This window comes from Rhinoderma darwinii, chromosome 1, assembly GCF_050947455.1.
Source record: "Rhinoderma darwinii isolate aRhiDar2 chromosome 1, aRhiDar2.hap1, whole genome shotgun sequence".
Lineage (NCBI taxonomy): Eukaryota > Metazoa > Chordata > Amphibia > Anura > Rhinodermatidae > Rhinoderma > Rhinoderma darwinii.
In genome coordinates this window covers 229,272,864-229,285,580 of record NC_134687.1, presented here as the reverse complement: position 1 = coordinate 229,285,580, position 12,717 = coordinate 229,272,864, and the positions used below count along the sequence as shown (strand labels likewise).

The following is a 12,717-nucleotide window of genomic DNA, read 5'->3' as shown; positions in this document are numbered from 1 at the left end:
ATCTCCCTGTGCAAACAGGGAGTTGTGCTACTGACATGATGCAAATACATGTGGAAGTGCAATCGCAGTAAAGATCGCTCATCCCCATACTTGACCAATCATTGCTCCTTGTGAAAGAACAAAATGGGCGCTGATCCGCGAGCTGTCTCATTGATCGGCGCTTGTTTTCATGGCCCATATTGGCCGATGTAAAAGGATCTTAAGACTTCTTTTATGGTTAACCAACCCATATACAGGAGAATAAGATTGGTTTTCCACTAAGAACATAAAGTACTCTTCTTACATAGCCTTCTAGGAACAGTAATGTTTCCCATAGAAACCTATGACAATAAAGCTGTTACTTTGGGAGTGAGGGTTAAAAAATGTAAAGCATATTTTTTTTATGTTTGCCACATATTATGTAACATGTGTTGTTTTTAGATCTTTTATGAGAATTTTACCTAATACAATATTGTTTCCATAGAAAGTTTTGTGAGATCCAAATTCCAAAAACAACAGAGGCCGATGGTGGGGAATATAAATGCACTGTGTCAAGCGAGTTTGGGAATGACAGCAAGAGAGTGAATGTCACAATATGTAAGTAAACTCCAATATTTTATTATATTTAGGGTATGTGCACACTCACTAATTACGTCCGTAATTGACGGACGTATTTCGGCCGCAAGTCCCGGACTGAACACAGTGCAGGGAGCCGGGCTCCTAGCATCATACTTATGTACGATGCTAGGAGTCCCTGCCTCGCTGCAGGACAAATGTCCCGTACTGTAATCATGTTTTCATTTCGGGACAGTTGTCCTGCAGCGAGGCAGGGACTCCTAGCATCGTACATAAGTATGATGCTAGGAGCCCGGCTCCCTGCACTGTGTTCGGTCCACTACTTGCGGCCGAAATACGTCCGTCAAATACGGACGTAATTAGTGTGTGTGCACATACCCTTACATTTATGCATACTGTGTATTATGGTAATAAGTATTCATTCATTGTCCCTTCATTCATCTGATCAGCAGTTTCCCAGGGGATTGGACCTCCTTAGGATAGGCAATGTTTAAGAAATCCGCCTTGCAGTGTTCAATAGAAGTGATACACATAAATAATGATGGAAAGATAGATAGATAGATAGATAGATAGATAGATAGATAGATAGAGAGATGATAGAGAGATAGATAGATAGATAGATAGATAGATAGATAGATAGATAGATAGATAGATAGATAGATAGATAGATAGATAGATAGATAGATAAATAGATATGAGTGAGATAAATAGATGGATAGATAGATAGATAGATAGATGATAGATAGATAGATAGATAGATAGATAGATAGATAGATAGATAGATAGATAGATAGATAGATATGAGTGAGATAAATAGATGGATAGATAGATAGATGGATAGATGATAGATAAATAGATAGATAGATAGATAGATAGATAGATAGATAGATAGATAGATAGATAGATAGATAGATAGATAGATAGATAGATATGAGATAGATAGATAGATAGATAGATAGATAGATAGATAGATAGATAGATAGATAGATAGATATGAGTGAGATAAATAGATGGATAGATGATAGATAAATAGATAGATAGATAGATAGATAGATAGATAGATAGATAGATAGATAGATAGATAGATAGATATGAGATAGATAGATAGATAGATAGATAGATAGATAGATAGATAGATAGATAGATAGATAGATAGTCGTCCAATAAAAGGCAGCACACCAATTGAAAGTGAAAAAACGTCTTTTTATTAGCCCTTGTGCGACGTTTCGGCTCTTTACATGGAGCCTTTCTCAATCATAGTGTCTTACAACGTTTAGAATTCTATATTAATGCTTTGTCTTTAGTTTGTGCTTCCTTCACTAGTCACATAAACTACATTTCTAAGTTAATAAATTGAATTGCTATTATTTCTATGATGACCCTCCCCCACTTAAAATGTGCTGTTTTTGGCATCTTCCTCGTATCTACCTATATGTTAAACAGACTCCTTTTCCTTTTTTCATTCCTACAAGAAAAGGTGTTGCAAGGATAGGTAAAGGACTTAAAGGGGTTTCCCATGTAGGACATTTATGACATATCCACCTCTGGGACTTGCACCTATCTCTAGAACAGGGCCCCCTAAACCCCATTCTAGCTTTTTATGCTCACGCTGCCTCCCAGCAACTTACTGATTACATGGATTACGGAAACAGCGTAACTCACTGAGCTACGCTGTTTCCGTAACGCCAATAGAACTGATTAGTATGTATGGAAACAGCGTATCTCGCATGCTTCTGTAACTGCCATTCACTATTATTGGAGTTACGGAAACAGTGTAGCTCAGCGAGTTACGCTGTTTCCATAACTCCCAACCATGTAATCAGGAAGTGGCCGGGCGGCAGCGTGTGCACAAAAAGCTAGCGGTGGGACTCGCATCTATCTGACATTTATGACATATCCTGTGGATATGTCACAAATGTCTCTGATGGGAAAACCCCTTTAAGTGAAACAAACACATCAGCCCATATGTATAGAAACTGTGTAGGTCTTGCCCACAGCGACCCGTTAATTTTTGCTATTCTCTTTTTTTCAGCGCAAAGTTAAAAATAAAGTACTGCTTTGACCGGTTGCTATAGGCAACACTGACACCTTTTGCAAAACCAGTTTTTACATATAAGTCCCATTTTCTATAAGACAAAATAATGAAGTGGTACCCAAGTTAACTATTATCACCCCGACATATCAACTATACAGATCACGTTTGTATTAGTGTATTGTACATGCTTGTGGTGAAATATTTACTGTATTTAGCCATTTTGATTTATGTGTTTTTCAACAAGTAAAAACATTCCTCTATAATTAAATTAGGCATGAGATATTTAAGACCACCACGGTTCACATCACTACTGGGGCATCTATATATCACAATAAAATGCTGTCGACTACTGGATCAAAAGATAATTGTAAAGTGAAATCCAAACTATAGCCACTGAATCTGTTCCATACAAAAGTGGTTGGTAAATGAAACATCAACTCATTTACTCTTTGTAGAAATGATCAAAGTCCATTGTGGTGGAACCGGAATGTCCACACAGGAGCTCATCCGTAGTATATATGTATATAAATATAAATATATATATATATATATATATATATATATATATATATATATATATATATATATTATTTTATTTTTTTAATTTATTTATTTATTTACAGTTTGTTCCACATATCTTCTTACATTCACGACATTCCTGTAAGGTCAAAGAAACAGAGACTTGTTTTACATAATGAGTAATATGCCGGCAGTTGATCTTATGCATTGCACACTCATTTTTCACCAACTGTCTAAATTAAACACACACAGACCTTTGATATTTTATAGGACTTCTAATTTAATGTGTCCATCTAACTTCTGCATTTTATGTTTTGGTCTAGTCCATATATTTTACAGGTTCTCAAAACATATAATCGTATTTTATAGGCTTAACTGCTGGAACCATGAATATTTCTACATACACTTAGGAGATGTTAAGCATAAATGAACCAGACACTGATAACCCACCAAGCCTGCGTATGTAGGCATGGAAGCTGTTTGCCTTCTGCCCCATACAGACAATAAAGACCAATGGTGGACCCCCATTTGAAATTTATGTGTATGATGATCATCAATGGTGTAACATGGTAATGTGATAATGCATTCTAGTCCTGCCAAGTCCCGAACGGTCCCAAAAAAGCCATGTATCTACTTGCAAAAATTCTGCCCACAGGTGATTTAGACCCATAGGCAGGAGAATATCAGAGTTGAGAGCACAGAGCTGAGTGACTCACATTAAGTGACATCACAAGGCCCCTTTGTGATGTCACCAATCATTGCACAGAGATCAGACTGTCTGACTGATATAATGTATTGAGCTTACAGTACAGATGAAGCCATCTTTACCTTGACTTTTAACACATCAAATACACAGTGGCAAGAAACTTTATCTTGACTTTTTCAATGACCTTTCAATGGCTTTTTTTGTGTGATATCACGCTGCAGCAAGTTATTAACGAGTCAAGATAAACTTGGCTACATCTGTATGTAGTCATTACAATGATTTTTCTATATATGATTATTTATCAACTGTCATCAATCAGTTGGAACAATCTATTGAAGGACATATTAATCGAAAAATAAATAAATTCTGAACAAAAAAATAAAAAGAAGAAAATAATATTTACGTATATGATTGGTATGTTATCATTATAGAATAGACTATACCTGAAAGTACACTACTCAGCTGATATGATGAACATAATTTTCATGCTGTATAACTGTACATTGCAAATTGCTACATGTTTAGCTAATGTATTTATAAACTATTTGCATGTCTGTCAGTGTAATGTACCTTCAATTTTAGCACATTGCCTTTTACATGAATATAAGATACAAAGCACCTTGTTTAATAGGAGTAATGCAAATAATTCTGTTCTTCTAATCAACTGCTTGACAATTTATGTTGGATGATTGGGCCGTGGTCTGCACTGACATAAATTGACGGTGCAATTTTGAGTCGTGACTCCCTGAGCAGCGGTTACTAATGGACTTCAGCATAGTGGTGGGGGACTAGAATAATCAGTTTCCGGTCACTAAAACCCCTATTCACAATGATTAATTTGAGTGATCATCTATATTGCAGGGATACATTTTGAATGCCATAAGATGCAAACATGATAATGCACTTAAGACATGTAAAATGTATGTTACGCCAAACGTCCAAAAAAAAACAAACATGCACCTATACAGTATATTTACAATTTTGCATCAAATGCTACAGGGGCTTACCAGCTTTTTTTTCCCCCTATAAGCTCCTACAATAAAATTGGATGCTCAATAAATAAAAATATAAACTGTCTGAGCACCCAATAAAATTTATTCCAATATGATATAAATGATACATATTTTAAAGCAAATAAAATCACGTTGTTACATGACCTTCAGCTCATTTGACATTATTCATCTTATTAAGTATATACTACTTTTAATTTTACAGTGCACATGTAATATCTAATACAGCTCAGTGACAGCGCGCATCATTGCCACATAAAACTTTCATTGATTGTTCTTTTGTTATGATCCAGACACTAGCAGAAGACAGAGAGAGGAAGTCATTTTTCTTTGCCTTACCAAAGTGACCTAAGAAAATCAACTGATAAATTGGACTTCTGTTAAATGTCTTTAAGGAACGAAAAGAACATATTATCACTAAAATATTTCATAACTCTAATAAATTATTTGATATCATAATATTAGTGTAGAAATACTCAAAATAAAGGTGGGCCCCGTGACAAAAATGGGGTACACTTTCTGTTATTGATTTACACTATCACACATCACCATCGTGCAACAAGAGTAGGGAACGGTTAACTCTGCTAACCAATAGGAAGGCGCTGCTTCTATGGTTACCACCTTCAAACTAAATACCGTAGGCATTTGCATTTATGTGCCGCCTTTTGTCATTTTTCTCCGGATTGGCTTATCTAGGGATTTTGAAACAATTGGTCAGCGCTTAACACAACAAGGACCAAGTTATTATTTTTACATTATTGTTTGGTTCTATTTTAAAGAGCATTTTCTATTAAATCACCAAGTGATCACTGTGTTTATATTTGGACTTGCCCCATATTCTTCTTTTTGCTTATTTGTTTTTGCTCAAGAGATAGAAAATGTTGAGGACCCATGAGTAAAAACTTCTTCAGAGAGGCTAGTAATTTACATGTCAGGACCTTATTACAAGGGCATAAAAAGCTATGGCAAGTGTTCTTTAGTGTAGAATAAATGGCTTTTAGCTAATCCAATGCTGCATAAAGCATTCATACCAAATATTTATCTTTCAGAAGACAAAATAAGATAGAAAAACCCAAAGAATAAACATATCAGAGGATAACCCCTTTCATATGAGAGCAACTGCAGCTGTGGGTCTGGCTACTGAGAACCCTGGGACACTGTAGGGGAATTGGCAGATGAATGGCCAACCATATAATACATAGACAGATCGAGTCCAGCAAAGTGATGGCCACTTCTTGTTAGCATTGGCTCATAGCAGTGGTCCTGAGCAGGGGACCACCCCATATGATGTCCATATGCCCTAATAATGTATATGGTAAGGGGTTGTCTCTTGACATTTTCTTGTGTTGGCTACACCCCCTTTCCAGTGCAACATGTAGTTTTAACCTAAATATTAAGGGTTATAAGAGAATTATTTTCTGCTAGGTACTTATCATTGCTGAAAATGATTTTTTGGCTCATTGTCAAGACAGAAGGATATTTATTCTGCACAAAGCTCCTTGGGAGTGATGATGCTGAGTAACTAGAGACTTGCCAAACTGCAGCATCATCTACAATGTGACCTTGACAGGACACAAGGATTTCTGAAACCAATCATGAAAATGAGATGATAAGGCTTCTAATGCATTGCAATAAAAAAAAAATACAGCTACTGCTAACAAGAAAAGCAGTCTGTAGTAGAGACTCCAAAGTTAGCAGAAAAGGCCAGGAAAACCATGAAGTGCAGTTGTTCGGTTTGTAGTAACTATTTCAAACATTGTCTCATAAAATAAATACATGAAATAATTTTTCTCCTAAAAGGATTAATACATCAAAGCGACAAGTTTCCATGATTATTCAACTTGGTATATACAGCATATGATATTTGTCAGGACATATAAACCACATGCACAATAAGGACATACATGAGAACCTTAAAGGGTTTTCCCAGGAATATACATTGATGGCCTATCCTTAGGGGTCTGACCCCTTAAACTCCCAGCACAGCAAAGATGTGGCTCAGCTGCAGTATCATTCATAGCCACCTCTATAGACATGCTGCAGTCCAATAATTCTGCTTATAGGAGGGGGTCCTAAGGGTCAGACCCCCACCGATCACACATAATGGCCTCTTCTAAGAACAAACTATCAACGTATACTCCTGGAAAAAAAACCTTTAAGCTTCACGGCAACCAAGAATTGCACTTTGATTGTTATTATAACTTATGCGTATATGTGTCCCTTTTTTGTTTGTAACATATAAGGGTATCTGCTAATATTATACAATTTAAACGTCCGTAATGTGACCCCTTTCAATATTTAAATAGTATTTGTAACAAATGCAGCATAAATATTGATTGCTTCTTCCTTTTCTTATTGCACGTCCCTGAATTTCCTTTGTGTATCCTCTGTTTTTGCGGAATGTAAGCTCATGCAATGTGGTGAGATATTACTTTATCCCCGTTAATGCTTCAAGATCGAATGTCAATAGTTAGAGCAACTAATAGTAAAAGGATATGTAGGTCAGCTGGGTGCTGTTCATCTTAGTGGTGCTGAATGTTTCTTGAAAGTAGCTGCTGAACAATAGAATATCCTTCCTTAATAAGGTTGCCTTTAATTGATGACCACTTGGGGCAGATGGAGTCACCTGCAGATTTGTGGCTACTTCTCTTCCTGCCAGTATATCCATTATACATAGACAGCAGGAAAAAAATGCAAACTGATACTTGGCAGTGCAAGTAGCCTCTTGGTGTTACAGTAAAACATGCTATCTCTCGTTCTGCGGCTGAATAAAATGAATGCCAAGGCAGTGGGAGCATCATAACACAAGACTACAAATAGCACAGTGTATTATTGTCTATTCATGGCCATTTGTTTGGTTGGTACATATATGGTTTATAATCATGGGCCTAGGAAGTTAATAAAGTTAAACTGTGGTTCATTTAGTCGGGCAAATCACAGAGCAAATAGTCTAAGGCCTCATGCACACGACCGTAGCCATGTGCACGGCCGTGATTTTCGGGTCGGCCGGCTGCGGACTGTCAGCCGCGGGCCGTCCGCAAATCGTAGAACATGCACATGGCCGCCGTCATTGTTTTCAATGAGCCCGGACCGCAGAAGACGGCCGTAATAGGACATGCCCGTTCTTTCTGCGGTGCGGGTTCCCGGGCCATGCACGGACCGTAAAAACTACGGTCGTGTGCATGGCCCCATAGAAATGAATGGGGCCGCAATTCTCCCGTGGATTTTTGGGGGAATTGCGGCCGCAAAAACACGTTCGTGTGAATGTGGCCTAATACTGTGACTTTCTTTGGGAAATTTCTTATGTTTCTCAGCTCATACCCATTTAATTTCATCTGTTCATTTGCCCTATTTGAGGGACTGAACAGATTTAACCCAATTTCAGGTAGAAACCTTAGCACATAAGCAATTTCCTAGCAAATTTTTGTCCGTTGTGGGGAAATCTTATTTCTATGGTTGCCCCTGAAGCTATCAACAAATGTTTACATCAGGCTACACTATACGCTTTATTTTATGACCCATAGCATGGATGACCATAGGTATTTAGTAGACAGTTTGCAGGAAAGGCAATATATTGCTAGAGGCTACAGCCGCCATAAACCAACGGATAATACAATTCCACAAACTATAAACCTATGTTTATGGTGGCCTAAATAGTTTGTCTATGGGTTGCAGCAGGTCATAAAATAGTCTTTACTCTATTAATAGGCTGCAATAAATCATTTAAATGTTCCCTCCTCTAGATTCTGCAAATAAAAGTACATTTCAAAAAAAGTTAATTTATTAGTGATAAAAATAATGATTATTTATTGCAGTACCTATAACAATGCTATAGTTTATTCTATGTTCCTAGTATATTGTATAGTAGTAGTTCTAGATTGTTCTGTATGAAATGTATTAATACATTTATTACATAAAAGCAGGTCAGTGTTTGGTTAGTTATCATAGAACCATAAATATGCACTGACCATATACATTGAAGTGTTTATAAATAATACTCAGGAATAGTGAAATATCAAGGAAGCCTAGGAAGGAAGCGTTCCGTTTATATACATGCTGGATTTGCTGAAACATATACTAATAGATTAGCCTGATCCAAACAAGAGGTTGCATGTAATGAATCCTGCAATATCTTAACTGGACATTGTTTTTATAAGATTTGTGTACTAAGTATACAGTAGATCATGATTAAATGGAAGAAAATATTACTTTAATGTTACCCACCACTTTGTTCAATATTAGAGAATATATGAGCACAGAATTACTTATTTAGAATAATGATTCATCATAAAATAAATGGATTAATACTAAACACTCTAGAGCACCCAATTTTAATAGTCTAGTGGGCTGTCAGCATATTAAAGGGGTTAAATGGGGACCGAAAAGTATTAGCAGTGTACTCAGTGCAGTTTGTAAGTACACTGCTAATATACAATCCGGTCCCCCGTCGTGCTGATTATGGGATTTTAATATTTTTTTACAGCGCTGGTGGGGTACCGGATATCTAGTGGCACAGTCTTCCTTCATGACGACACAACTCTTCATCATGTGACCGGCCCCGCTGTAATCTATGTACAAGCAGTAGCAGCAGTACATAGATTACATAGAGTACAGCGGGGCCGGTCACATGATAAAGAGTTGTGTCATCATGAAGGAAGACTGTGCCACTTGACTTCCGGTCCCCTGCCAGCGCTATAAAAATCTATTAAAAATACCTAATTAGCGCAACGGGGGACCAGAATGTATATTAGCGAGTGTACTCACATTCTGCAGTGAGTACGCTGCTTATACTTTTCGATCCCCACATAACCCCTGTAATGTTATAGACTCCATTCCTAGTTTTAAAAAAATACATACAAAATCTGCAATGTGCAAACAACTCCTAAATCTGAAGCGGCCAGAGGGTTTATAAAAGTTTGCCTCTTACTGATTCATGCATCTGTGTTTATAGACAAATGGGAAATTAAACTTGTACTTTAGCCCCCGGGTTTAGGATTGTCCCATATAGCCTTCTATAAGTTCAGTTTAGCGTAAAAAGCTGAGCTGTATAGTATTCAGATAAAATGAATCAGTATTTTCTACATTTAATCATTAACAGTGACTTGCAGATTTCTTCCTGGGATAACTGCATTGTGCTGGCAGATACTGCAGGTGAGAGCTGCTCTTTTTGTATTAATAATTGTTATTACCGTGCTTTTTTTTGGCATAATTCTACTCTATTCCATCTCCTAATGCACTGGCAAGATTCCTGCTGCCAATAGCTGGATCTCGCCACTGCAGTGGTAAGTAAGATAGCCTCTGCAGCTATTTAAATTATGCATCCCACTTCCTGTAACTACACGAGCTTGCAGACTGACTTGATTCTTTATCGGAGGCTATAGGAATGATCAGCATGTAATGTGGCAGAAGCAGCATGAAATAACAATTATTTCTGGTATTTCTTAAATCTGGATTAGCTAAGATAATTATAGAGTAGCAAATTATCAATGATGCGTTCTGCTTAATAGTCTTATAATAGACTTCTAAACAGGTATTAGTATTGGTATTGCACTTTACTTGACCCTATTTTGTGCCATTTTGGTGAAACTTTATATTATCGTATTGATTTTCTTTTTATTTTGAAGAATAGTACAGTCCATGAAGCAAAAAGTTATATCAAAGTGATGTCTTGCCTTAAATTTTGTTCTTCTCTCGGACAAGCACATTCTTTCATTTTCATAGTCAGGCTGACCAATAAGCTATATCTGATATACCTGAACCAGGTTTTAAAATCCCTGCCTGGTTACGATCAGAAAATGTCCTGCATGTATAGGAAGCGATCCTGATAATAAAATTATATCAAGGAATTGCTGAAAAGGCAATTCTCTAATATGCTGTGTTTTTCTAACTATAAGGGCTCATTCAGACTAGCGTATATATAGTCCATGTGACGGCCGTCACACGGACTCATGTACTTCAATGGGGTCATTGTTTCAAAGAAGCATGTGAAGGGTCCGTGAAAAAATAGGACATGTCCTATTTTTTTGCGCTTCACGTATCCCTCCATAGGCTCTAGTTTATGAGGGATCCAAGGTAACATGTCCTGCACGGAAAACAGCAGTTTTTCACGTCCGAGGTTTGCTTCGTCTGAATGTAGCCTTAGGCCCCATGCACACAAGCGTATTCACGCCTTGAAACATTGCTCCTACGGAAGAATATCTCTGTAATATGGCATCATACAGAGCACCATACTGTGGCATACGAAGTGCCTACCATAGCCTCCGTACACCTGGCTCTGCCATGTGCATGAGGCCTAAGACTCACTTTTGTAGATAAAAAAAACTATGCTGAAATGTGCACCTTTTTCTATCTAAATTTAGTCTAAAAAATATATTGATCTTTAAAGTGGCTCCAAACTGGAAATTCACTTCAATATCAGAAAGAAGCTCCGTTCAAATAGACTCATAGCTAGGGTAAAAATATAAATGTAAGGTGTATTAAGACTGCGCCAGCCTTAATAAAAAACTAGCTGGACCAACCAATAAAAAGTAAAACGCAAACTGGAGCAACAAATGTATTAAGATTCGTTTGACCATGCCAGACTGAAGAAAATCTACGTCAGCCGAGCTGGCATAGATTTCTGCTGTAATTCACTCGAGCTTCTGGCGTAAATTATATTAAATGTGTTGGCCCGCGAATTACCATGTCCCAGAAAACTGGCGTAGAAACTTTGTTAACTTCCCTGCAACTTGTTTCAAATACGTTTTCGCCATATTCTCTGAATATGGTATTTTATAGTCAAAATAGAGCTAGTTAAAAAAAAATGTTAACCCTCTATTTATTTGTTAGTAAACCTATAATATCAATATTGGCATAGATCTTACTGAATAATATTCCCCTTTTTAAAAGAGTTGACCCATTTGGACAACCACTTCTCTAACTGAGTACCCACTGTTGATCAACTGATCGCTGCTGGTCCTGCAACTGAAGCCTCTGGCGAACAGTTGTAATCATTGGCGGTAGCTGTAGAGGGCTGTTTATTTCTCTTGCAGTGGCCGCTAAAGGACAAATAAGGTATTACAGGGTAACCATTCAAATAAATGTGTGACCATTTACTAAATGATTGCGCAGACTCCTTCAGAGCATAAGCCGCTGTTCTCATCAGATACCTGCTCTGGCTAATACAGGGGGTGCTGTGCAAGGTACACACTTTCAAGACATCCATTTTCCTTATTAGAGCATGTGCACATTGGTTATCCTAATGGGGGAACCCCTGTAAACACAGACTATTAAACATCATTTACTATTCCAAATGCTACCCTTTTCTGGAGAATTCAAATTAATTTACTATTTTCTAGATTCTATATTATCTATCTATTCACTTCTTCCCTTTATTGCCTCAAGTGGAAAATTGGATGAAATGTATCTTACTTATAGTGCTGAAGTCAACATATTTTATAATTGCAGCTTCAATATTAATACATTATTTGATCTGATTTATAGTAGCCTGTGGTATTTGCAGTGACAGGATATTACGCAACTATTTGCTCTGGTGTACAAATGCAGATACCGGCAATATGAGTGTATTGTGTTGCAGAACTATGCCGGCCCTCCCTCATGCATGTATTGCCCTATGTAATACAACAGTATAGATTAGATTTATGTATATAGCTCATACAGTGCTCCTATTTTTGTCCTTTCCAAACTAAGCTTAACTTAATCTCAGTTTTGTAATATCATGCGAATGCTTGAAAGATTATTGCATGATACAGGATTTGCAGTGATGGATGGACGGTGATTCTAACTAGTCATATTCTAATTCAGTTTCACCTGTATGCACATCTATGCCTGTATTTATCGGCAGAATTCTTCTTTGTCAGATGACTTTCAGACTGACTGGTAACTTAGTCATT

General features: G+C 37.1%; 1 protein-coding gene across 4 annotated transcripts in view; it reads left to right on the top strand.

The window, feature by feature from the left end:
• Positions 1-12,717, top strand: part of NRG1 (neuregulin 1) — a 725,774-nt gene that overhangs the window by 643,744 nt on the left and 69,313 nt on the right. For all 4 annotated transcript variants that reach the window (XM_075862109.1, XM_075862100.1, XM_075862090.1 and 1 more), the window contains exon 3: positions 464-576. In XM_075862109.1, the coding sequence (XP_075718224.1) occupies positions 464-576 (113 nt within the window). The remainder of the gene's footprint in view (positions 1-463; positions 577-12,717) is intronic.